We start from the raw sequence: 24,587 nt of genomic DNA, 5'->3' as shown, positions 1-24,587 counted from the left end.
TCTAGGCGTGTGCTCAATGACAATCACCACCATGCCAATAAAATAAAGAACACTGGCTACCCCACTAATCCTCACATTATGCCAACCACACCAAACTAATTTGACTTTGACTGCTGGCCCAGTTACAGTATCACATCTCTCATTATGATGGAATTTTGTTCTGCCATATCTCAAGATGCATCCAATTTTGTCATGTTATTGTGAAAATAAAACCATTTTTGTGTTATCAAAACCATTTTTATTAGCTTAAACTCAGAAACAAAATCACTTTTCAAAATGACTGGACCTCTCATTTCAAATGACTGCAAGTTATAGGCAGATACTAGGGAAAAACTAGGCTTTGCACTAGTCATGACCCTCTATATGTGGTTTTTCTCTCAGTGAAATTGCACCAACCTGAATGTGGTGCTTTTTCAGCTATGTGATAAATAAAGGTATTGGTGAAATTCAATTTCAGATTTCTGGTCAGAATTACTATTTTCGCTTTTAACATTGGGCAGGACTTTCGTACGCTGGCCCCCGACAAATAAGTGGAAGTCTCCAACCTTCCAAGAACAGAAAAACGCTACTGGTCTGATACATCCCAGGAAATCTGCGATTGGCCACTAGCTCCTGCGCGTGAAAACCCTGGTCTGCGCACCCGGCTTTTCGCATGTTGGCGAATCCGATTCGTTTGTTGGGCATTCTACGAAGGGTTGGCAGAATGAGATGTGAGTAGGTCCGGCACCATCACAGCACCCTCTGACATGGGCAAGTGAGAAGAACAGCGAATGAGCCTGCGCCATTCACATATTTTTCTTGCGCATGTCCTCAAGAAAGAGTCGGGCGAGTCCTGTTGTCGGGCAAACCAACTGTTTTTGTCCGTACTCGGTTGTTTGGCATTTTGTCCGTACTCTGTAAGCGTTAACACCAAGATGACCCTCGGGACAGCAACAACGGCTTTTCTTGTCTTGTGCTGCTTCTGCGCCTGCGCAGTCGGCGTCTTCAGTCCGGCCGGCTCGCCTTCCGTCACTGTCAACGCGGTGTGGTCCGATCTCAACATCACTAGGCTCTACCCCACCACCGGTACTCCGCCCCTGCATAGTGGTTCGGAGTTATAAAAACGTATATCTAAAGTCTCTATCATCGCCTATGATATGTCCAGCTGTGGCCGGTGCTGTCCTGTTCGAGTCCAACGAGATGGGGCACCCCAAAGGTGTCTCGCCCGCCGTGGACCTCCGCTCCCAACGGCTCTTCGTGCCCCTCTATGGCCCATTCTCGGTGCTCGCCTTGTTCCGTCAACAACGCACCCACCCCACAGCATACCAAGTCTAAACCGCTTTTGTTTTGTTCAATCATCATTAGGAAAGCAAGATGAAGCTGGGCGTGTTTGATTTGTCGGTTCCGGACAAGGTGACCGTGCTGAAGACCATCCCCACGCCTGGTGACACTGTCTACTCCATTCAGTATGACTCCGTCGCGGACACCGTGTGGCTCGTTGTCTCTTTCGTCCGTACGTGCGCATCCGGTCCACATTCAGCCCACGTCATGTTGTGGTGATCATAGTCTCCAACCTTGCTTTGGTTGTGTTGTTTTCTCCAGGTGACCTTCGCATAATTTTCCTGGTGTCTGTCGACCTCGTCTCGGGCAACGTCAGCAACGTGACTCTGCCTACTGGCTACAAGCCCGCTTACCAGAGTACCTTGTCTTTTACCCATCATTTAAATGACTGAGGCTGATTGACACACATGTTTCTAATCTCTATCATCATCAGCGGGTCTGGGCTCGCCGTCCGTGATTGATGAGAAGAACCGTGAGCTGGTCCTGTCCGTGGAGCAGCCCCTCACTCCTGGGTCATTCGACAACGTGTACTCCCTGCTCAGGTTCAACCTGGACACCCACCAATTCACCATCATCACGTTCCCTGACTTGTGGCCCTGCGCCATGGTTCGGCCATCCCCACCAGTTTTATTTTTGCGTGGTGGCGTGTGCGCGCGTGCGCGTGCGGTGGGACACGTGCGTGTGCGTGTGCGGGTTAGGCTTGTGTGGTGATTGAAATTGACCTGCGGATCGTGTGCGCTGGTCAGGTCAAGGACCAGCTGAGCGGCACAGTGTACGCGCTCTTCCACCCGCGCGATTACCGCCAGCAACAATTCCTGTCGTTCGGCACGCTGGACACGACGTCGGGCGCGCTCGAGGTCCTCAACAAGTGGACCAACCCGACCCTCCTCTTCGTCATCAACTCGCTCTGCGCACTCGACTCCGAGTCGGCCCAGTTCTACGCAGGTACGCACCACTCGGCACTCGGCTGTTGCGAGGGGTCCCCTCGCTCCGGTCGGTACTGACCTCAATGCGTGGTGTCAACAGTGGTTGGTGATGGTGCTGCTGGACGAGTGGCCCTGGTGACGGTGTCAGCCAAGTCTGGCGAGCTGGTGAACACGGCCTACTTCGATCGTTGGGCCAGGACTGGCATCCCGAATATATTCGTCTACTGAGCAGAAGTCAATAAACCCCCTAACAAATTAAAAAGATGAAGAAGAGAGCAAGGCCGGAAGGTGACTCGGTGGGCAAGAAGGAGGGCACTGGTGGCGAGAAGGAGAAAACCGCACTGCCTGCGCTCAAACGATCGCGAGCCGAGGCCGGCCCCCCGGCGGCAGCAGCGGCAGAAGAAGAGACAACGGCGAATCAAACTACATCATTGGGTCTCGAGGCGGTGGGCGACGACGTGCTCCTGCTCATCATGGACCTCTGCGGGCCGACCGACTCGCTGCGCGCGTTCCTCCTGGCCAACCGCCGCCTCAACGCCCTCCTGCGCAGCCACCGCGCCCTGTGGAGCCGCGCCTACACCCGCCTCTTCGCCTCCCCGCGCAGACGCAACAAGACCGGCCAGCAGGCCCAGCAGCTGCAACACCACCTCGTAAGTGAGACCTACAGCACTCCACTCGGCCCCGCAAGCTAAATTTTGTCGGTCGTGTTGCGCGGGGGGGGGGCTTCAGGACGGAGTGAAGGACGACTTTGAGGCCTACACGGGGGCGATGCGCAAGTGGACGGGCGAGTACGATTTCAGCGACGGCTTGCCGTTGGGCGAGAGCGACGGCGAGCTCACCGTCAAGGTGGCGGCCGACGGGCGGGCCACGTGGGAGGGCCACGGCGTCGGGTGTGGCCGCGCCGGCGAGTACACCAGCCTCAACTGCCTCAAAGGCAAGCGCACGCCTCCCCTCAGCGTTGCATGGCCGGTGCTGACTGCTTTTCCGTGGTTGGAATGCCATGGCAATCAGGCAAAGGCAAACTGGTGCTGAGGTTCGACAAGAAGGGCGAGATCCAGGCTTTTGCTGCAGGATCGGAGGACAGCAAGAAGGGCCGCTGTGACCGGCCAAGAAGGGGAGACAGCTACTATGATGATGATGATGATGAGGACGATGAAGAAGACAGCGAAAGGGCGAAAGAGAAGAAAAGGGCAAGGGAAGAGTGGAGGAGGAAGAAGGCGCAGGAAGGCGACCCCATCTACAAGTGGGTCAAAGAGTCTCTGCGCGGGCTGCAGCCTATGTTCTTCGAGCGCGTCGATTACCAGCTGCACGCCGAGGGCAAGCGCAAGTGGTGCACCGGAGGTGGTGCCTGCAGATTCTGGCAGTACGACATGGAGTGGTGATGTTGCTGGGGTCGAGGAAGTCGCCGGGACCAGTGACCACGCCATAGTGGAGATCCTGCTCACCCTCGAGCGGGAAGGGGAGATTGTGGGGGGAGGGGGAAGAGGGCTGCTTGATGACCTGTTGAGCTAGCCGGAGCGCATTGCTCTGCTTCACGCCACTAAAATAAATGAGCCCCCAAAAAAAGGCAACCGAAACTGGCTTTGTGATTAGTCGGCATCCTTGAGAGGCGCCAGTTTTTGCTCGGCCGTGGCCGCAATTTTGGATACGAAATCTGCGCCTTTGCTCTCTGTGGGCGTTAGCTCCGTCACAGCCGGCATTTATTGTCAGATTTCGCCAATTACGCGAACTGGGCCGTGCAAGCTCAGCCCGCTGTGACGGAGCTGAGTTCGGCCATGAGATGGCACGATGACGAACTCAAGAATCGGGACAACAGCTCCTCAGTCCCAACAAAACCGCTGTCAGGACCTCTCATCTGACGTGCGGTGCTGGCTGGCCATGATGAACAAAAGGGAGGTTGAGTTGGGATGAGCAGTACACCATTTCATGTTTAGTGCCTATGTCCCCTTCTGTCATACCTATTGGGGAGAGAAGGGGTCATAGACACTAAACATGACTCTGGCACGCCAATCTGGCCTTCCGCTGGGCTGGTTCATTCGGCCTTTTCCTTGGTATTTTGCATGTGGCCCTGCGGCTGCAGCCAGTTTGCCAGCTCCCTCAAGGGAGTGCGCTGATGCTCCTCACCGATCGGCTTTTTCTTACCAAACTTCTTCGTGTTTTGTCTTCGTGCATTTTGGGGGTGGCCAGCATCAGGAAATGCACAGCGTCTCAGAACCGTGCTCCCTTGCAAAGGTCAATTGCAACCTCCTTCGTCATCAAAAGAGCACTCAAAACGGTGAGCGGTCCATATATGTATGATGGATGGTCAAGAGGTCACCACTCTCACCTTCGTTCATGGGGACCCGCCATGAAGGATCTCGCACTTCGTCGCACTCCAACCTGAACAACTACTTTTTATCCCCTCTTTTTTGCTTGGGGGCTTGTTCACTGGAAAGAGTTCGGCGCAAGGCCAGAGAACCCAAGAATTAAGCTCGTCCTCATTACACACTCCACAACTAGTGATCATGATCATGGTCGTGATCGTGGTCGTGCCCGTGGGAATGCGAATGCGAGTGCGAATGCGAATGGCCATGAGAGTGGCCAGCCGCAGCACCCATGCCTGCGTACGCCACCACCACCACCACCATGTGAGGCTTCGCCACACGAGAGACTGCGCACCATTGACCTGCTGCGCTGGGCCTGGGGGCTCGCCGTACCGCCGCCGTGACCATGAGCGTGGACGTGGAGCGAAGGATCGCCGGCCTCGAGACGCGCCAGCACCTCCTCGGCCTCGCGCTGGGCCTGGAGGTTGGCCTGCTTGTTGTTGAGCTTGTCCACCGACTTGGGCAGCCCGCGCACGAACTTGACGACGTGCGACACGAGCTCGGCGGGCTGGTCGGCCTGCACCAGGAACCCGGAGCGCTTCACCTCTTGGTGGCTTGGTTGGAAGGTGGCCGTCACGAACTGCCTCTGGTCTTCCGCGTTGGAGTAATAGTTGTTGTTCTGAATTGTGTGTGTGTGTGTGTGTGTGTGTGTGTGGTGTGTGGGTGTGTGGGTGTGTTGTCAGCGCACACAACGACATGTAGGTGTCTGTGTCACACAGCACGACACACAGCGAGAGCATCATACCTCGGTGAAGATGCACTGGAGCGGAATGCCGGATTGGTTGTTGTCGGCGCTGGCCAGCAGCTGCTTGAGACTCGCCGCCGCAGCCTGTCGGGCCTTGGGGTCGGCCAGCAGGGCGTCGCGCGCCTTGGCCCGCTCGGCGCCGATGCGGAGCAGGCTGTGCTTGCCGCCGGCGTAGCGCGCCAGGAACGAGAAGGCGAGCGAGTCGGCCTGGGAGAAGTTGTCGCCGAGCGCCGAGCGCCACAGGTACCGGTTGAGGTGCGATAGCACGGGCAGGGACGAGGTGAGAACGGGCAGCGCCAGCCGGGCGGTGGCGGCGTCGCCGTCGGCGGCGAGAAGCGACACGGGGAAGGCCAGCTGCGGCGCTGCGACCTCGAGACCGGGATCGAGCAACGTCACGCTGCGCACGAGGTGCTGGTAGCGCTCGGCGAAGCGCAGGCCCACAGTGCCTGTGGGTGGTCAAGGCCCGGACAAAGGCGTTCAATTAAAATGCAACGACAGAAACGCACACGGGTGCGCTGAGTGGTGGGCGTACCTGCGTAGTCCTGCAGGACCAGGTGGACCTTGCCCAGATTCATCGAGGCGATGACGTCCTTGACGCGCTCTGCAGGATTGGCGCCAATGAATATATGATTTGGGTGACGAATGAGTTGTCACACGATTAGTGGTATGGCGGGAGCTCATACCAGCCAAGTAGTCGACGTCGTAGAGCGCGTCGTGCGGCTTATCGCTCAGACCCAGTCCTGCACCATCGCGCACGCTGATGGTGAGGCAATGAAATGGCGCGAGGTGTGGGATGCTGCGACGTGAGGCCTGTCTGTACCGGGGAAGTCAAAGGCGACGGCGTAGATGCCGGTCTCCTTGTCGAACAGGCCCAGCACAGAACGGAAGGAGAAGCTCGACACAGGCACTGTGCCACCATTACACAACATTAGCGTCGCGCCCGTGGCCACCGCGTTGTGGTATGTTGGCGCAGGAACTGGGAGGCGGCGCTCGCGTACGAGATGTGAGAAGCAGGACGACTTCTTCCTCGCGGGTGTAGTAGCCAGCCGTCCGCACGAACACGTTTAAGTCTTGCACGCCGTCGTGGATCGGCACGTACAATCCTACGCACAGGCCTGTTAGTGGGCGGTGCGTGTCAGCCATGTGTGTGGTGGTGTCGTGCGTGCCTTCGCTGTGGTGGTTGCTGACGACGGCGGGCCAGTGCCTGAGGGACGAGACCAGGCGTCCACCACCGATCGACCTCGCGTGGCCGGTGAGCGGGAGGCCCGAGTCGCCTTCGAAGCTGGCCTCCCACACCAGGTAGGCCGCGCCCACCAGCATGACCACCAGCACCAACGCCACACAAGGGTTCACTCCTCCGCCTCCGCTCGTGGCCGGTTTCCTGCTCGAAGATGAAGATGAACTGGCCTTCTTCTTCTCCGAACTCTTGATTGAAGCCGCAGAAGCCTTGGATTTATCAGCGGCAGGGGACGACTTGCTCGTAGCCTCATCGGGAGATGCAACGGAAGAAGTTGTGCTTGCCTCCTCTGCTCCCTTCTTCGTTTTCTTGCTGGAGCTGCGCTGCTTGAGCGAGCCCTGCTCGCCGCTGTCGCTCATCTTCAACGACCCTTGCAATTTATTGTTTTTCTTTTTGATTTTCCTTGTTTAAAATAAAAAAGAAAATACAATCAGTCGCGGTTGGCGAGACGACGGCCGCCAGCGAAGGAGAAGCGACCCAGTTGGCCGGCGCGCGGCATCGGCCCACCACCGTCGGGTGCCGCGGCAGTCGATGACGAGCCCAACGGGCGCGCGAACGATCCGGGCAGCTGTCGAGGCCCCCGCGGCTGCGAGGTCTGGGCTGCAGCCCGGGCGTTGGTTGTTGGCGTGTCGTGGTCTCCCTCCTCCTCGAAGGCGCCAGCACGATCGTGGTACGGCTCGGCTTCTTCTTCTTCCATTCCCTCGTGGTCCACGAATGCTGCAGGTGCGGTGGTCGGAGCCGCAAAATCGTCTTCGTCGGCATCTTCGTCATCGAGGACGACTCGAGGCCTCTTGCGCGGCGCCCCGGCAGGTGTTGATGAAGCAGAAGCAGAGGAAGAAGACGAAGCGACCGCCGAAGTGCGACGTGTCCTTGACGATGATGAGGAAGACGATGGCGTGGCTCGAAGGGAGATCTTGCTCCCGCCGTAGGGCGTTGACACGAAGTCGTCATCGTCGCCGTTGTCGTAGCTCCTCTCATCGACACTGGGAGCTCGCTTTGCGCTGATGACAAAACAAAACGTCAGCCTTACATCTGGTGTCGTGTACCGTCACTCTGGTGTGTGGTACCTCCAGGGCGGTAGAGTGGCAGGCGCTGGCTCGTCTTCGAAGTCATCGTCGTCGTCCGCCCAGACGCCATCGTCGGCCAAGGGCGGCTCTGCCTCGTCCTCTTCCACTTCGTCCAGCTTCCGCTTCGCGCTCGTGCCGTGCTGCTTGGCCGCTGTCGTGCCCTTTCTCTTGGCTGCAGCCGGGGTCGGCGGCTTGGTGACCTTGCCGCCACGGCCCAGTGTGACGCCGCGTCCGGTCTTGCCCTTGACGCGGGCCATGACCTCGTCCAGCTCCTCATCGACCGCCTCCAGCGTCGAGTCGGCCGCGTCGAAGTAGATCGTCGCCGGCTGGAAGCCAACGCCGGGCTCGGGCGCCGCCTCCTCCGCCAGCCGCGCCGCCTGCTGCTGGTCCTCGCGGATGATCTGGTTCATCATCTCGGCATCGCGCTGCTGCTGCTGCCTTCGCTCCTGGTAGGCCTTCTCCCTCTCCTCAAACGTCTCCACCTTTTGGAGGATCTTCTCCATAAAGACGTCGATGGTGCTGCCGTCCGGCGCCTTGCCCTCGACCTCCTCGGCTTCGAGGACCTCCTGTTCGCCGTTGAGCGTGTTGCCCAGCACGTCCAACTTGTGCCGAATCATTTCCCTGCCAGGAGAGCCAGCGGTCAGCCGACAACAACTACCACGACTTGGAGCGCTGGTTGGAGCGCAAAAAAGGGGCCTTCGTACCATATGCTTTCGTCCAGAGTGCCGCGAGCGACCAGGTAGAACACTTCCACCTCGTGCTCCACGCCAATTCTGTGGGCTCTGTCCTCGGCCTGGCGCAGGATCTAGATGATGGTGGAAGATCACACGGTTCGGACCGAACATATTAAGTTCACCACTCGCCTGCGATCCATGTCATGTCTGTCTGTCAAGGTAAAGGGAGAGCGTACGCCGGGATTCCAGTAGAGTTCGGTCATGATGACAGCCTCGGCCTTCGTCATCGTAAGTCCCACACCAGCCGATGTCAAGCTACGTCCGGATAAAGAAAACAACGTCAACATCGCCACCGGCGTCAATGCCATTAGTCGGTGGACGTACCCCAACACGGCGGCTCTGCAATTGGGCTGGTTCTGGTAGTAGTCCACCAACTCTTGCCGGTGTTGTCTGTTGAACAATTGAACAAGCCCTGGTGAGTACTACACAGAGGCGGCGAGAAGGCGGCGAGGGCGGGCGTACGGAGGAGTCATGCCATCAATCCGGACGTACTCGACCCCTTCTCGCTCCAGCAGCAGACCGATGCCGTCCATGACGTCGTGATGATACGCAAACCTGGAGTAAGGCATGATGCAGGGTAAGTCAACGCCAGTGGGCTGGTGGTGATGATTGTGTGTACGCACACTATGATCTTGTTCTTCGTTTTGAGCATCTCCTTGATGTACTCGGTGACGGCTGGCAGCTTGGCCGTTCCCGTGTTGTGGTACAGCTCCTTGATGAGTCGCCACGCCTCAAAGCGCGCCGACTAGAAGAAGGAAAATGGCAATGGTTGGTCACCCACGGCCAAGGGAACGTGGGTTCAAGAAAAAACAACCCAAAAGGTGAGTACCTTGGCTGCGTCAGTGCTGTGCGCGATGTGAAACATCTTCTTGTGCTCCTTGATCTTGTCGTTGATGTTGCCGATGATCTTCTTGTGCTTGTCGATGATCCCGAGGAACACCTGCATTCTCTTTTTGGCTGGCAGTTGGCCCAACACGTCGCACTTGAGCCGCCGTATCATCACCGTCTCTTGCAGCAGCAGATTCAACTCCCTGACGGAGAGAGAGGAAACGAAATGTTGGTGAATTGCACTTGACTCATCATTGACTTGCAGAAGTGGCTCTACGCACTTGAGATTCGAAGAGCCCGAGTAATCCCAGCAGAACCGTGTTTGGTGCCCGGCACAGTAGCGAACTCCAAAGTCAGTCATGCGCTGTGTCGAAGAAGTAGACTACGGTTAGTCCGAGGATTGACAGATTAGCAGCACAAAAAACATTACCACAAAGACTTGCGAGTCCAGAGCGTGGAGCTGCGTGAACAACTCTTCGGGCCGGCTGAGCGCTGGTGTCTGCAAGAGAAAGAGAGTTCAAGGGCCAGTCAGCTCAACCTGCATCCTAACCGAAGAAGAGCAAAAGGAGGGAGGTTCGTTACCCCGGTCAAGAGGATGCATCGGCGCGCATCCTTGAGTAGGGGCTGAAGGTGGGACGTGCGCTTGGCCTTCCAGCTCTTGATTGTGTGACTCTCATCGGCGATGATGACACGGAACTTCTTCTGCGCGATGTTGGTTTGTCGCACCACTGTGTGGCCAGCGACAGCGCAAAGTGTTCGAGGCTCGTGAGACACGAAAACCTTCAGCCCGCGCGTGCAGATCAGAAAAAGTGCGCACCTAGATCGTAGGAGATGATGTTGACTAGACCGTCGGGATTGTCCTTGGTCTTCATGATCACCTTGATTTGGTCGGGTCGAAGTCCGGGTATCCACTTCTCGAAATTATCTGCCCATTGGACCCGCACCTGGCGCACACACGCGCGCGGAACAGCAACACGAACACACGGCCACCAATAAATAAGTGATTGATGCCATTTACTGGCTCGGTTTGTTGCAGTTCTGATGGTGAATGACGTGGAGTACCGATGATGGGGCCACCACGAGCACAGGCCAATCCTCTTTGTAGTAGGCAGCGATCGCAATCGCCTGCAGCGTCTTGCCCAACCCCATTTCGTCTCTGGAGAGAGTGCGAGAGTTGAGTGCCAGACCACGTACGCAGCCAATCCGGAGAAGCGAGAAGCAGACATACGCAATAAGAGCCCGGCCGTTCCGCTGCAGGGCAAACATGACGCCCTCCCTTTGGAACGGGTAGAGCGCATTCAGCAGGCCCACCGGTATCTTGTCCAGTTGCACTGCAATAGAGAAGCAGGTGAGATTGTGGCATAGCGTGAAGAATGAGTGGAACGCTCGCAGCGAAGAGGGTACCGCTCATGTTGAGGGGCTTTTTCTCCTTGTACACGAAGAGGCGCATGATCCATGGAGGCAGGGGTCCATTGAGCGTGACCCCGCGCGAGTCCTCGATCGCCTTGGTAAAGGACGTGTAGCACGACAGGGGGAACGTCCACATCTTGGTGCAGGCATCTGCTCACCACACCCACCGCAAAAGACAGGAGAGAGTGAGAAGCTCAGCGCGGCGAGTGAGAGTGTTGCGCCCAAGCGTTGGCGAAACGAACCAAAGGTGCTGCCGGGCACGCTGGCATAGAAGTCGGACAGCCACTTGTCGCGCTTGTTCGGTTCGGCAGCACCGAACCGCTCCCTGTCGACCAGCTGGACGTCGATGGGCACCGGCGGCGCGTTACCGTAGAAGGTCGGCGGGCGGGGCTGGGGGAAGGCCACCGCCGGCGGAGGGCGCCCGCCCGCGCCTCGCATGGCCGCCGACTGCTGGCTGCTGTTTCCATGGTGCTGCTGCTGTTGCTGTGGTGGACCACCGCGAGCAGCGTTTGGGGTTGATGAAGGCGACGGATAGGTGAAGCCCGACGATGAGGAAGAAGAAGAAGAGGAAGGACCACGACCCTGCGCGGGTTGAGGAGGGAGCGAGGACGCCTGGAAGTCGTCGTCGTCGCCGTCATACCCGTTAGGTGGCTGATCGTCGTCGAAAGGGGCGGTCTCGGTCGCGTTGAATATGGAGGGGTTCTTGTTGAATCGGTTGAACGTCGATCGGCCGCCGGCCGCCGGCGTTCCCGGCGTGTAGGAGAAGCTGTACGACTTGTCCTTCTCCTCCTGCTGCTTCTGGTAAGGGTTCTCGAATTGTGGCTTGGGCTTGGCTGGCGGCGCGGTGGTGGTTGTGGGTACGTGCGGGGCACGGGTCGGTGGTGCCCCGCGGGCGTAGGGCGACGCCGACGTCGACGGTCCAGGCGGCGCAGACGAAGATGTGAACTGAAGCTGAGGCCCGCTCGCGGCGGGAGGCGGGCGCCCAAAGGCGGGTTGTGGAGTCAAAGAGGCGGCTGCAGGGGGCGCGGGCCGCTCGCCCCGAGAGGCAGTAGTACCTCGAGCACCGTGCGCAGGAGGGGGCACCTGCGTGCTGGGGCCGGTTGGAATCTGGAATCGACTGGCGTGCGGTCTGTTCCCGCTCGTCGCTGATGCCGCAAAAGAAGGCGAGGTGGCTGAAGATGGAGGTGCAGATGTTGCTGGCAGAGATGAGGCTGGTCGAAATGAATGAAAGTTGGAGGAGGGGCGTTGATTGGGAGCTGCGGGAGTGCTCTCCACGCAGTCCATCATTGCAGCTATTGCCTCCCATTCGCTCGATGAGACAGACTCCACACCCACGCCTGGGCCACTCATTCTGCCTTGTCAACAAAAAATGGATTAATCCTCTCGATTTTCGAGCGCAAAAGAAAAAAAATGAATATTCACAATTCGAAGAAACATTTCGTTTCGTTAAACACAAACACAAAACATATTTTATTTCTTTTGCCTACTCGACCTTCTTCCTCCTTTTGATTTCCTCCTCGATCTTGACGAAGTACTGTAGACGCACCGCCACGTCTCGGCACTTGTCCATGTCGGAGGCGTCGAGGGCGTGTCCGACCTCCTCGTAGCAGCGGTCGAGCCTCTGCTTGTTCTCGCGCTCGAGTGCACGGAGCTCGGCGTCGTCGGCATCTTCCAGCCGCATGCGGATCTCCATCACCTCCATCAGCAGGTCGGGATCGGTGATCGTGCCCGTCGTCTCGTCGAGCGGCACTCCCTTCAACTGCATCTGCGCACAGCGGGTAGGGTGGTTAGGTCAATGTACGCACATGTGGTCCTGGAGAGCACGTACAAGATACTTGGCCCGTCTGTTGGGGTGCTTGAGCGTGTGGTAGGCCTCGTTGATGATGGACGACACGCCCTCCGAATAGTTGCGTTCCCTCTACAACAACAACAACAAACGGCGAACGCCAGAGCTGGGGTGAGAATGGTGAAGTGGAGAGAAGGTGAAGTGGTGGTCACGTACAGTGGTGGCGGTGTGGAAGTTGTCAGGATGTAGCTTGCGCTGAAGCGCCCAGTAGTGCTTCTCCAGCTTGCCGGCATCTACGGCGAACCGCTTCGGCCTGGGCGAGCAAAGTGAGTGGGCTACAGTCAATTGAGAGTGGCCAGCGAAGGGAGAGAGAGAGAGAGTACGTACATGCCCATGAGCTCGAAGAAGTCGTAGTTGGAGGGCGGTTGCACCTTCTGGCAGCAGGTGCAGAACAGAGGGATACCCTTCACGAAGTTGTCGCATGACCAGCACTTGGGATGCGAGCCGAACTTGTCCGACCCACAGCCAGGCGCGGTAGTGTGTTGATGCTGATGCTGATGTTGCTGGGTGCTGTGCCCGCAGTCGGCGCAATTGGAGGCTTGGTCTTCTTCGATTGACGGTGGCTGATGCTGAGTTGAAGAGGCGGTGTCAGCCTCTGAGGCAGTGCGTACGCGAATGAATCGCCGTGAGGTGGAGGAGAGGATCGAAGAAGATGAAAATAGGGGAGAGGGTTTGGATGTGAGGGCAGAGTAGCATTGGGCGCGATTGAGAGGAGCCCAGTGACCAATCTCGCGACTGCCCATTAAGCAAGGCGCACTTCGGCCAGCACCAGAGCCACCGATGGCCCGCATGAGGCAGCAAGGCGGCATCTGGGCCGGGGACAAAATCGGCAAAGATGAGGGAAGAAGAGAAGAAAAAGAAGGAGAGGAGGCCGTAGCGGCCATTTTGGAGGTTCGAATGCGTTGCATGATGTCTATCAATCACCCCTCCCGCGCACTTGTCGGCTCAATTCAAGATGACGCTTGCGCTAAAGGGAAGAAAAGAAAAGAAATTTCGAAATTTCTTGGTCGTATCCCTCATGTTCTGCAAAATTTCAGAGACGAAGTGACAGCAACTTGGATGAAAGGAATGTAACGATTGGCTGGAAGGTTGGCCTTGGCGACGAGAATGTGGGAGATGAGGTTTCACGTGCGTTCCGCTGTCGACTGCAAATGGAATTTGAGATATGAGCAGAAAAAGTGACGACAAGATTGCACGAAGATGGGGCAGCGGCACTAGCAGTCCATTTCAGTTGTCAGAAGAGATGGAACAGCAAAAGGACGCACACGAGGCCTCAGTCAAGGTAGCATGCGTGTCGCCCATGCATTTCTACAGCCTGCTCGTGAAAGGAGGTACAAATTCAATTAGGCTGTTCATCGATCGCAGCAGTGAATAACCATGACCATGGTCATCAACAGAGTTCGTGGTGGTAGACCTGGGGACGGCAGAGCAGTTTGCTCGCGGCAGGCTGATGGGCGCTCAGCACCTGCCTGAGGGCACGTCGAGCTTTGTCGACGACTTCGGCTACGAGCGCAGGGACAAGCTGCTGGCCTACACCCACCTCCCCTCGGACCGCATTACGCCGACCGACCCGCGTCTGGCCATCTTTCACAAGCAGAAGTACCTCAAGGAGATACTCATTCTGGAGGGTACAGCTCCTGCTCGACCATCTTCTACTTCTGCCAGCTTCATGTCCAGCAAGGCAGTAGCTCAAGCCTGACAATCACTTTTCTCTACTCGCACCAGGCGGAGCTGACGCGTTCGCCAAGCAGTACCCGTTCCTGCGGGTCGGCGGCGGGGCGGATGCCTTCTTGGTCTACCCGTCCCAGATCCTGCCCTCGCCGTCGGGCCTCTTCCTCGGCTCGCAGATCACCACCACCAACCGGCAGGTCCTACAAGACCTCAAGATCACGTACCCTCTCTCTCTCTCTCTCTCTCTTTCTTCCACAGCGCCTCGTGTGACACGAGGTAGTAGTGTCGTCGAAGAAGGCTCTTGCCAACGCACTTCTTCTCTATCGCACAGACACATCGTCAACGTGACCAACGAAGTGCTCAACGAGTTCGAGTTCGACGAGGCGCTTGGGATCGCTTATCACAGGTTAGACTTGGCTTTGGGGGGGGGGGTTCTACACGGTTTGGTACAACACGAAACAGAGGCTCATCCTAGCCAATGCAACGACAGGTGCTGCGTGATGGACGAGGTGACGGAAGACATTTTTCGGTTCTTCTACCAGACGCGCGAGTTCATCGACAGAGCACGAAGCGGTGGTTTGTCCCTCCATACATCTCTACTTTGGAGTCACTCGTTATCAGGCCATGGCGCACCACTCACACCACTTCTTCGTTGGCCGGTTTGTACACGACATACATACGTTGTCAGGCGGTAATGTGCTGGTGCATTGCGCGCAGGGGCGCTCCCGCTCGGCCACCATCGTGACCGCCTACCTCATGCTCACCAACCGATGGGACTTCGAGACCGCCTATTCTCACGGTATCTCCCTTTCTCGTTCCCCTCTCGCACGCCATTCTTTTCTGTCCCTTTTCTTTCCGTTTCGTTTTCCTTTTTGTTTCTTCGTGCGTTTGCGGTGATGCGTGTGGTGCGTGCGTCTTTGTGTCCGTTGATGTGTTTGGCTGATCTGTTCTTTCCGTTTCCTTGGCGGTGTGACAGTCACCACCCTGCGGGACATCGTTCGAGTCAATCCCGGGTTCAGACGACAGCTCCTCACGCTAGAGGCCGAGATCACCAACTCCACCACCGACGACGATGACACCACCTTCTCACTGACCTAGATTGTAGATTTATATGTTGTATCACACAAGCGGACTCAACTGCTACTGAAGACAGCACTTGGCCTCCTTCTTGGCCTTCTGGAGCGGACTGGCGTCGGCGCCGGCGCCGGCGGGACCGCAGTAGAGGGCGAACGTGGCCTCGGCGGGGACGTAGGCGGGCGTCTCCATTCCGCCCACGGTGCGCCAGCCGCCGGCGACGTGCTCCACCAGCAGGTCGAACGCATTTCGCACGCCCTCGCCCGTCTTGGCCGAGCATTCGGCGAACAGCACGCCCAGCTCCGCCGCCCTGAGCCTGTCGGTCGTGTGTGCGTCGTGCGTCGTGCGCGTTTTGATGAGTAGCCCGCGCACGCAAACATAAGAATGACAGTGATAGTGATACTAACAGAAATGATTGGAATGATGATGATGACGAAGGCCGAGTCGTACCGTCCCTCTTCCTCGGTGACCACCCTCTGGTCCGCGAGGTCGCGCTTGCAGCCGACCAGCATCACCGCGGCATTTTCGTGCGCGTACCTGTGATCGCACACGCAAAGTGAGTGTGAGAAGGGCGGTCACCCAGGCGAGAGGTTAGGGGAGTCGGCGCACTTTTGCTTCTCCTCCCACCACCGGAACACGCCCTCGAAGGACCCCCTGTCGGTGATGTCGTAGGGGATGGCTATGGCGTTGGCGCCCCGGTAGTAGGACGCAGTGATCGTCCTGAAACGTTCGGGTCCGGCCGTGTCCTGCACATTCCATTCATTCCGCATAAGTCAGTGAGCGGAATCGCAGGTTTGCATGGCACAGAGAGGGAGAGGCCGTACCCAGATTTGGGCCTGCAGACCGACGCATCGACGAGGAAGAGCGTGAGACAGGAAATGAAGAGCGAAGAGCGAAGAGACGTCGGGAGCTTGGGGGGGGGGGGCGGTACCTTGATGAGCTCGCCGCTGACGTCGCACATGTGGATCTTGAAGTCGACTCCGATGGTGGAGATGTGCTGATCGGAGAACGTGTTGTCCGCGTAGCGCAGCAGAAGGCTCGATTTGCCCACTCCGCTGGACACCACAAAAAGCGTTCCGTGTCAGCACACGCACACGCACACGCACACGCACACGCACACGACTGCACGTACTGATCGCCCGCCAGCAGGATCTTGACGATGCAGCTGTAGGTCGGAGCTGGCTGACCCTCCTGGGCCACCGGCGCATGCACGAACCGACTTGCGTTCTTGTTCCTGTGTCGCGCAAAAGCGGGCATTGCAATGGTCGTGTCAAGTCGCGCGCTAGAAACGCCCAACCCGACGTGTTGGGCGCTCGTGGGGTTCAGGTGGTGGTTTGGGTACCTGTATCGCTTGGCAGCAGCGCGGAGCCAGGTCATGTAGGCCCCCTTCCAGCCCTCCTCCCTGCCGTCCATCCACATTCAGACAAAATATATGCCGACACAAGGGTGGGGCGTGTGTGCTATGACGTACGTGCGGGCGTGGTGCTGTTCCCAGGAGGGGTGGCCAAGCGGACGCCACAGGCTTTCGTCCCTGCCCACCACCGCAAACGCCCGGCATGCCTGCGTGCGGCGATGTTGTTGTTGTTGTTGTGGGGTCACGTGACGGTGAGCACCAGGTCTTCGATCGAAGAAGGCCTTTCGATGGAAAGGAAACGGCGTACCATGGAAACGGCGCACAGGTCCTCTGCGGTGCCCAGGTACGACAGGAGGTGCACCAGGACCTCCTGTGTGTGGCGCCCGATCGCGCGAGTGAGATTGCCGCCTCCCGAGTGAAGGACAAGGAGGAGGAGGGCGTACAGGAGGCAGAGACCAGATGCCGACGGCGTCTTGATCGCGCGCCAGCCCGCTCAGGAGGGACGCCACGTCCTTCTGCTGAAACTCGCCGGCCACCTGTCGAGTGGTGTTGTGTTGTGAGGGCCACCGTTGTGCTTGGTGGCAAAGAGGGTCGGTCATGTACCTGGGGCGGGGTTCCAAACTCGCTTTGGTGCGCGGGAGACGCGCCGTGGGCCAGCAAGAGGTCTACGATCTGTCTGTGGCCCTTCCTCGATGCTACCGACCGTACCGTGCCATTTCCATTTGGGTCAGGCCAGACAGCGAACGGGTCCTTCTTCGGGCTCAGCCGGGGAGGGGGAGGCGGAGGAGAGAAGGTGTGTACCGTAGTGCAGGGCGGTGTCGCCGTGCGCGTTGGTCGCGTTGATGTCGCTGAACAACTTACGCGAAAGCAGCCAACGCACGGCCTCCGTGTGACCACGCAGGCACAACAGGTGCAGCACCCCCTGTGTCCACATTCGCACACAACACGACACACGTGACACCACACGCCACGACACACGTGACAACACACGTACCAGGCACACGATACACAGCGCGCTCAGGGTGAGTTCGAGCCGCTCATCACGAGGACTGACAAATGCGGCGCACCTCGCCCATGGCGTTGGTTGCATTGGGATCGGCGCCGGCCTTGACCAGCATCTCGAAGATGGGCGAATACGCAACCGAGGCGTCCTCGCCCTCTTTTCCTCCCTTCGTCTGACGTTGCGCACGAACCATCACAACTGAGTGCGTGGCGTGTCGTGTCGTGTGCGGTGGTGCATGCGGTGATGTGCGTGCGTGCGAGCGGGTTCGGGGTGGCGGTACGTCTTGCCAAGCGGGGTTGCGATGGTCCTGTTCGGCGAGTACGTGGAGGGCGTTCATCCGGTCGCTCTCCGTCACACCGTGCGGATCGGCACCGGCGGCCAGCAAGAGCTTCACCATCGCTTCGTTCCGCCCCTCCACGGCCACCATCAACGCCGTCCTGTTGTTTATTTTTATTTCTTTATTAATCCAATTTTTATTTCATAATTACAAAAAACATCAAATTTCAATTATTATAATGATTCTATTTTTTTATTGATTTATTGATTGCTGGGGGGAAGAGGGCACCAGCCGTGGGGGTCGGCGGCTTTGACTGCGTCGGGGTGCGACTTGATCAGCTCTTGCACGTGCTGCACATTACCCGCCCGCACGGCCTCAAGCAGCTTCGCCTCGCTCGTCGCTTCCATCACTTGCGTCTCCTTGTTTGCTGCTCTCCTACACATGCGGCCGTTGGTGAAGTGAAATTCAAACAAGGAACTAAAAACTTGGATTGGCTTTATTTGGTGTTGGCGGGCAACTACCACGGCAAGGTCCAAAGTGCTTGTTACAACGGGGAGGTGTTGATGGCAACACACGACTTCACCTGGCGTGGCCATGGTTCAACAGTGACGAACGATGGGCTACGTAAAAACACTGTTGTCTCCATCCAGATCATTGTGCGTCAGCAAGCTGGTTTGTCATAAGTGACAACACAGGGGGTGAGAATAAAAAGGTGAGAGCAGGCAAAAGAAGCAACACTGGCCAGGCGTCCACAAGCAATCGTCCTTTTCGCCTTACTACCGCTCCCCCTCTTGCTCTCCAGAATCACAGCACCTTCGACCGGCCAGCGCTGACACAGATCTGCGACAGTGATGATCGATCGTGAAGAGGTCAATCCCGATGGTGTGGTACTCTACAGCCACCAGAGAATCTAAAGGCCAGCAACAAGAGGCTGCAACATCAGACCTCACTCGGCTACTTGAGATCTTACTCGAGCGCACCAGCACCGCATCAAAGCTGTGTTCGGGCGCCGCTGGCCGGTGGTGTACCCCGAGTGCAACGAACTGCTGGTTGGTGTGTAAACTGAGGTATGTACGCAACGGGCGATAAGAATATGGGCCACCAATGGCGAAGGCGTGAACCCTACCACCAGGTGCGGGTTCGTGGGAGAATCCCAGCAGGCGCTTCTGTTGGTGGTCGATATTGCAGACGGGAGGTTTGCCATTGGGTGGCGACCCAGAACCTTTCGCCCGCACATTCGCTTCCCATCGGCGCACATCTCCGTTGTGCAACAATGCGCCAACCAGCATCGAGCAGTTTACCATATTTTCCCACCAGAGCTTCGTCCGAGTACCTCCAAGCATCCACATACTCACTTGGCTTGGACTATGTCGAGTTCTTGTGGGATCAAGGAATAGCCCGCACCACTCGCTATCGCCCGCCAATCAGGGCCTTAGCCGAGAACTACAAACGTTTTCGAAATTTCGATAGTCTGGGCCAGCGGGGGAATGACTTCCAGGCCGAGGACCATGTTTCTTATCTTCTCCTTTCTCTACTCATAAGCCACACAGCTCCGTGTGCGAGCCCCAGCCTCCGCCACCTCCTCTATATCATATCATGCACCGCCACATCCCATCTGCCGCCGATTTCATGAACGCCGCCCCGTACTCGCCCGCCCCCGGCCTTTCGTATGGCGCGCCCCAGCAGCTCGGGGCTGGGACCCGAGGCGTGGGCGCCCCCAAGGGCTTCTCCGCGCTCGATTCGTTCGAGGCCACGTCGTTCCTCGATGCTGGTCTGGGCACGGAGGATTTCTTCTCGCCCTTCCTCAACCCTGACTTCCCCATCGACATTAGCCTCCCCCTCCAGCATTTGGGCGACAATGGTACGCATATCATTTTAATTCTTTCCGACTTCTTTCCAATTAGCTTTCTAGATGGAGCGGGGGATGATCGTTAGGCTAATGTAGACGACCGATTCTTACCCCGAACACAAAAACTGTAGTCATGCAGTCCCAGGCGCCTTTGATGCAAGTGGCTCAGAGCCAGGGTGCGGGCGTGAGGAGGAACCCCAAGCTGGCGGCCAAGAGGAAGCTCGAGGCTGCCGCCAAGGCCAGGCAGCCCCAGGCCCAGCAGCAGCAGGCGCAGGCCCAAGTCCAGCAGCTGCTTCCCATGCAGCAGCAGCAGGCCCAGCCCCAGGCCCAGCAGGGCAAGGCCCCGTTGATGCCGATGGCGCCCGCGCCCCAGCCCACCACCAGCGCCTCGATGCGCCCCTCCTCCTCGCTCTCCATGTCGTCGCAGTCCCTCTACGTCGACTCCCCGCCCAGCGGCGGCTGCGGCGACCAGGGCGAAGACGACTACTACGGCGGCGAGGAGCCCACCAACAAGAGGCAGAAGCGCCTGGTCAAGAACAGGCAGGCCGCTCAGCTCTTCCGTAAGGTTCGGCACAGAGAAGACCTTCTTCTTTCTTCGGAAGCCGCGTGTTCTGACATCTCTATCTTCCTTCCACACTACAGCGTCAGAAGCAGTACATCTCTGACCTGGAGAACAAGGTGGCCGAGGTGACGAACAAGAACATCGCGCTCATGGCCAAGGTCGACGTGCTCGTCACCGAGAACCAGCTCGTCAAGGACCAGCTCAAGTACCTGCGCACGTTCGTCGTGTCGGCCCTCGAACAGGCCTTCCCGCAGCAGAAGTACGCCGAGATGCAGCAGCAGCTGGGCGACATCGGCCTCCACGACGGCCCCAAGAAGGAGCAGGACTCGTCCGCTGCCGCTCCCGCGCCCGCCACTGCCGCCAACCCGACCGTCATCTCTTCGTCGCCGTCTTCCTCTCCGGCTCCCTCGACGGAGGAGAGGTGAGCTAAGAAAAGAAGTGAAGGAGAAGAAGAAGGAATCAACAACGACGAAGAAAGAAGGCGGATGGTCGCGGCCGGCGGCGGAACGACGACGTCGTAATCGACCGAGAAGAGCACTACAACCACACCAACAGCAGCAGCAAGAGCAGCAAGAAGCCAGCCTACTGGGGCGGGAGGCTGAAGAAGAGAGAAAGGAGAAAGATCACAACAAGGTTCAGGTGTACACTACAGATAGATTTTGGGTGGTCCACCTCATAAAGATGAGCAGAGCGCGCATTCCAATACAACACGTTCTTCTTCTTCTTGGTTGCTTCATGTCTCTTCTTCTTTCTCGAACTGGGAACGGGAAGCTTGCCCAACCAACATTATTCTTTGTTGGGTGCCACCTGCATGAGGCAGTGTAGAAGAACAGGAGTTGTATTTGTATAAACATGTTGTTCTTCGTCAACGACATCTTTAAATTGGCTGATAGGTGTTTGGGTGGAGAGACAGAGGGAAGAACAGGTCAACTTAATCCTGCTTGAGATCAAACTTCATCTCCTTGACGCCGTCCTTGTCGATGACGGCGATGAGCACGTAGTCGCCCGTGTAGATGTCCCTCTCGCCGGCCGAGGTGAAGATGTCCCGCACAAAGTCCACCGTCTCCTCCACGTTCAGCTCGGGCTTGGTCTTGGTCGCCCTCTGGTCCTTCCATCCGATCTGGTTGTCGAGCAGAGGCTGCACGAGCTGGTTGCCGGTACCCGACGAAGAGTACTTGACACGCTCGAACGAACCCACGGCATCGTAGCTGTACACACATCCAACACCTGATGACACCCGACACGGCACACGGCACGGCACGACACACACAGTGAGTGTCATTGCGATGGCACAGACGCGTAGGGAGAAATAGGGAAATGGCACCGTTGTCGTCGACGCCGCCGAGCACGTTGAAGGTGTAGAAGGGGAAGAAGCGCTTGCTGTAGAGGATGGTGGCGAGCATCTGCGCGATGGCGGGAGTGCTCATGGGCTTCCTGTGCTGGTGCTCGTACCACTGCAGGCGGGTCTGCAGCAGCTTGTGAAGCGCAAGCTGGTCAGCTTGCATGCCCGCCGTGGCGATGACGCACTTGTCCGTCCTGGTGGTGGCGTGGATGCCAGTGAGCGAGCGATCGCATCGAGGCCTCATTGATCGTAGCGATTGGGATCGTGTGGTGGGGGGACGTACAATTTGAGGACCTTGCGCGCCTCCCTGGAATGGATGGAGTAGCCCGTGCTGAGGCGAGTGTCGGCGGCCACCACGCAAAAGTCCTTACCGTGGAGGGCGAGGGTGGTGCTGAATGTGTGCATTCCCACGATTAGCTTCACATCCAGCCACTGCGCTTTATTTGGACTGTGATGTTGACGATCTGGCGTGCGGTTGATCAATTTCAGCAAATGTGTACTTACCCTCCATTGTCGGTGTAGGGAGACCATCCTCGGCCGTGTTGCGTGCGCGGGCCGTACTCGGCAGGCATGGGGGCACTAAAGCGGGATTCCATCATTTCTCTCTTACTCGCGTGTGTGACCTCTACGATCTCTTTGTTATCTAGAAAAATCTCTCGCCACGCAATCTGCCCAGCCACTCCAGCTCAGACTTGCGTGTTTGTCCACGCCCTTGCCACGATTTTACCCGACTTCTCCTGCCCGGTATTTTCCGGCCAGCGATTTCAAAATGATTGAAAACAATAGATAAAAAATAAATGAGGGGCAGCGAGAGCAAGGTGGTGGGCCAGGTGCTGCCCGACGAAGTACTGCTGGCCATCTTTTGCCACTTGGCCCGGCACGATGTGCGTGCCCTGTGCCAAGCCACCGCAGTTTGTAAACGGTACGCCCCGAGATCTCCCTGGTCCATGTCTCGTAGTGAGCACAACTGCAGACACAAAAATGGGTGGACAAAATGTGGACAAGGCACTAGAGCGTGCGGGACACGTTCTTTTTATTGTGGTGTGGGCAGTGTGTCTAGTGGTGAGGGTGTGAGGGGAGGAAGGAGCTGCTGCCTCCGTTGCCGCTTGGGGCGAGGAGCGTGCGCAGAGTAGAAAAGCAGGCGCTTGCGAGTTGAACCGGAGCGATAGCGGGGGATGAAGAGGGGAGGGAGAGGGTCAGGGAGGTAGTGGAAGCTGAGAGACATACGGGCGAACAGAGGAGAGTAAAGAGCGTAGATAGGATGTGCTGGAGAGGCGGTCAGCCGGTAGGTGATTGGGTTATCGCAGTCGTCAGAGAACTGACGACTGAGATCCCAGCCCGGCAGCTGCGTGAGAAAGAGCGGCAGAGAGGTGCAGAGGCGGTACGAATCATATCCACAGCGAAGGCGTGCTGGAGAGTAGGTCGTCCAGCCTTTGGTGAAGGTGTCAAAGAAGTGCTGACCACAGGCGAAGTGAAGATCGGGTGGTGTGAGAGAGTAGGTGGGGCGTATCTCGGCGAGGATTGAGGCGCCGATGCTGCGCCCGAGGGCCTCGTGCGCCTGCTTGAGGTGCAGGCGTGCTGCTCGAAGGTCGGTTGCCAGTACCTCTCGCTCATGGCAGAGGTCGGCAATGAGGATGGACGGGGGTTCCGGGACCGGTGGAGGAGGGGGTAGGCCGCGAGCGTCACTGACAGTGAAGCCCGAGAGCATGCAGGAGCGATGCCGCTCCTGTGGTGCGCGAAGGTTGTGCATGCGGGGTAGAGCGATGAGGGAGGAGCAGGAGCGAAAGAGCAAGTCGAGAGACGCGTTGGGTTCTTTCAACTGGCGGTGATCAGGAGGAGAAGAGGAAGAAAAGGAGGAGAAGCAACCATGGAACCGTGGAAACGTGGCCAGCACAGTTTATTTGTGTCTGTTGGTTGCAGACTTTTTACAGACATCAGGTCGGTGTGCGAGCACTGGACTACAACCCGAACAAGCTCTACCTCATCCCCACCGGCGGTGACGACTGCTACGTCAAGTTTTGGTACACACCACACCACACGACACTACACGCGCCACCGCACACGACACGACATGCTCACATGTGGGCGGTGCAGAGGGAGGGAGGAGTATCTGATCAAGAGCTACGATGCGCACGAGGAGAGCGTGTACGCGGTGGCGTGGGGCTATCCGTGACCGCACGCGATGGGCGCTTTCGTGCGGCCGTGTTCGATCTGGACGCTCGCCGCGCCAAAGTCCGGTGGTGCCGAACTCATCCGCTGGCCCAGTGGCTGGTACGCGCCATCTTTTAGAAGAGTTAGATGGGCGCTCACCAACCCAAAGGCTGTCGCCCGACTAGTCATGCAGGGTACAGGTGGGCCGTGCAACTCTTGTGGTCACACGAGCCTCATCTTCCCCGGCCAACTTCGGTCCGCCGTTTCCGGAGCATGATTCTTGCTCGCCAACGGCTGCTGCGAGGCCTCGCCCTACGTCTTCGCCTCCCTCTCCTACGACAGCCTATACACTACATACTTGATAGCAAGTTGGCAGTTTATTTATGAGAGTGTGAACGAGTTGCAGACTGTCTCTGGACAGGTGGCTGATGCGTGAGGACAGCTTGTCTGTTGCAGCTCTGCCTCTTCCGCTGCTCCTTCAAGTGAGCATGGAGTGCTGCCAGCCTGTGCGCTATTGATAGAGCAGCGGAGGGAGGCGGAGAGGAAGGGGGTGAGGGAATAGGGGGTAGAGGTGGGGAGGAAGCAGCAGGGGTGTAGAGGCGCTGTTCCCGCTGGATGAGCGGCCAGAGGAGTTGGAGGTAGGGCTGCTTGCGTGTGTGGAAGGTAGCCTGATCGATGAGCCCAAAAGCTTGGGCAATTGCCCGTAGCTGAGCGACGGTGAACTTGCGGCGTAGCGCGTCGCAGGAAGGAAGGACGGCAAGGTCAAAACCCTGCAGAGTGAACGCCATTAGTGAGTGCAGGTGTGATGCACAGTAGTCTCATACCTCA

General features: G+C 57.9%; 11 protein-coding genes across 11 annotated transcripts; 5 read left to right on the top strand and 6 right to left on the bottom strand.

The window, feature by feature from the left end:
* Positions 1–914: 914 nt before the first annotated feature.
* ACA1_057880 (uncharacterized protein) lies at positions 915–2,474 on the top strand (the record flags this gene model as incomplete). The annotated part of the gene is made up of 7 exons (XM_004339097.1): positions 915–1,065; positions 1,145–1,260; positions 1,345–1,492; positions 1,582–1,677; positions 1,754–1,926; positions 2,067–2,265; positions 2,347–2,474. 7 exons carry the CDS (start codon positions 915–917, stop codon positions 2,472–2,474), a joined length of 1,011 nt encoding a protein of 336 aa, XP_004339145.1.
* Positions 2,475–2,509: 35 nt separating this feature from the next.
* ACA1_057870 (uncharacterized protein) lies at positions 2,510–3,628 on the top strand (the record flags this gene model as incomplete). Its single annotated transcript, XM_004339096.1, has 3 exons — positions 2,510–2,896; positions 2,976–3,215; positions 3,293–3,628. The coding sequence occupies 3 exons, from the start codon at positions 2,510–2,512 to the stop codon at positions 3,626–3,628; spliced, it is 963 nt and encodes a 320-aa protein (XP_004339144.1).
* Positions 3,629–4,741: 1,113 nt separating this feature from the next.
* On the bottom strand, positions 4,742–6,950 carry ACA1_057860 (hydrolase, alpha/beta fold domain containing protein; the record flags this gene model as incomplete). Its single annotated transcript, XM_004339095.1, is given in 9 exon segments — positions 4,742–4,845; positions 4,905–4,925; positions 4,943–5,228; positions 5,355–5,800; positions 5,887–5,955; positions 6,038–6,094; positions 6,175–6,261; positions 6,353–6,457; positions 6,584–6,950. 9 exon segments carry the CDS (start codon positions 6,948–6,950, stop codon positions 4,742–4,744), a joined length of 1,542 nt encoding a protein of 513 aa, XP_004339143.1.
* A 71-nt stretch (positions 6,951–7,021) lies between these two features.
* On the bottom strand, positions 7,022–8,275 carry ACA1_057850 (uncharacterized protein; the record flags this gene model as incomplete). The annotated part of the gene is made up of 2 exons (XM_004339094.1): positions 7,022–7,592; positions 7,659–8,275. 2 exons carry the CDS (start codon positions 8,273–8,275, stop codon positions 7,022–7,024), a joined length of 1,188 nt encoding a protein of 395 aa, XP_004339142.1.
* A 23-nt stretch (positions 8,276–8,298) lies between these two features.
* Positions 8,299–11,936, bottom strand: ACA1_057840 (helicase, putative; the record flags this gene model as incomplete). Its single annotated transcript, XM_004339093.1, has 16 exons — positions 8,299–8,463; positions 8,569–8,647; positions 8,717–8,782; positions 8,855–8,947; positions 9,016–9,137; positions 9,222–9,423; positions 9,502–9,584; positions 9,651–9,719; positions 9,803–9,948; positions 10,038–10,164; positions 10,283–10,376; positions 10,449–10,551; positions 10,625–10,780; positions 10,873–11,463; positions 11,492–11,575; positions 11,714–11,936. The coding sequence occupies 16 exons, from the start codon at positions 11,934–11,936 to the stop codon at positions 8,299–8,301; spliced, it is 2,403 nt and encodes an 800-aa protein (XP_004339141.1).
* A 177-nt stretch (positions 11,937–12,113) lies between these two features.
* ACA1_057830 (FeS protein assembly co-chaperone HscB, putative) lies at positions 12,114–13,285 on the bottom strand (the record flags this gene model as incomplete). The annotated part of the gene is made up of 5 exons (XM_004339092.1): positions 12,114–12,395; positions 12,459–12,548; positions 12,633–12,729; positions 12,804–13,071; positions 13,234–13,285. 5 exons carry the CDS (start codon positions 13,283–13,285, stop codon positions 12,114–12,116), a joined length of 789 nt encoding a protein of 262 aa, XP_004339140.1.
* A 434-nt stretch (positions 13,286–13,719) lies between these two features.
* On the top strand, positions 13,720–15,245 carry ACA1_057820 (dual specificity phosphatase, putative; the record flags this gene model as incomplete). The annotated part of the gene is made up of 7 exons (XM_004339091.1): positions 13,720–13,807; positions 13,874–14,104; positions 14,202–14,367; positions 14,479–14,553; positions 14,638–14,723; positions 14,836–14,946; positions 15,124–15,245. The coding sequence occupies 7 exons, from the start codon at positions 13,720–13,722 to the stop codon at positions 15,243–15,245; spliced, it is 879 nt and encodes a 292-aa protein (XP_004339139.1).
* Positions 15,246–15,287: 42 nt separating this feature from the next.
* ACA1_057810 (Ras subfamily protein) lies at positions 15,288–17,975 on the bottom strand (the record flags this gene model as incomplete). The annotated part of the gene is made up of 14 exons (XM_004339090.1): positions 15,288–15,531; positions 15,672–15,758; positions 15,831–15,967; positions 16,046–16,057; positions 16,153–16,276; positions 16,354–16,455; positions 16,564–16,623; positions 16,693–16,781; positions 16,883–16,945; positions 17,019–17,111; positions 17,179–17,270; positions 17,377–17,497; positions 17,643–17,750; positions 17,859–17,975. 14 exons carry the CDS (start codon positions 17,973–17,975, stop codon positions 15,288–15,290), a joined length of 1,449 nt encoding a protein of 482 aa, XP_004339138.1.
* A 1,476-nt stretch (positions 17,976–19,451) lies between these two features.
* ACA1_057800 (bZIP transcription factor domain containing protein) lies at positions 19,452–20,691 on the top strand (the record flags this gene model as incomplete). Its single annotated transcript, XM_004339089.1, has 3 exons — positions 19,452–19,716; positions 19,836–20,269; positions 20,347–20,691. The coding sequence occupies 3 exons, from the start codon at positions 19,452–19,454 to the stop codon at positions 20,689–20,691; spliced, it is 1,044 nt and encodes a 347-aa protein (XP_004339137.1).
* Positions 20,692–21,197: 506 nt separating this feature from the next.
* Positions 21,198–22,207, bottom strand: ACA1_057790 (proteasome subunit protein, putative; the record flags this gene model as incomplete). Its single annotated transcript, XM_004339088.1, has 4 exons — positions 21,198–21,493; positions 21,591–21,802; positions 21,892–21,999; positions 22,113–22,207. 4 exons carry the CDS (start codon positions 22,205–22,207, stop codon positions 21,198–21,200), a joined length of 711 nt encoding a protein of 236 aa, XP_004339136.1.
* Positions 22,208–23,734: 1,527 nt separating this feature from the next.
* ACA1_057780 (uncharacterized protein) lies at positions 23,735–24,244 on the top strand (the record flags this gene model as incomplete). The annotated part of the gene is made up of 2 exons (XM_004339087.1): positions 23,735–23,879; positions 24,216–24,244. Coding segments are annotated over 2 exons (174 nt in total), but the record flags the coding sequence as incomplete, so codon positions are not given.
* Between the last annotated feature and the right edge of the window lie 343 nt (positions 24,245–24,587).

This window comes from Acanthamoeba castellanii (genome assembly GCF_000313135.1).
Source record: "Acanthamoeba castellanii str. Neff unplaced genomic scaffold scf7180000084599, whole genome shotgun sequence".
In the NCBI taxonomy this organism is placed as follows: Eukaryota; Discosea; order Longamoebia; family Acanthamoebidae; genus Acanthamoeba; species Acanthamoeba castellanii.
The sequence above is the reverse complement of the archived record's forward strand: the minus strand, read 5'-3'. Positions and strand labels throughout refer to the sequence as shown.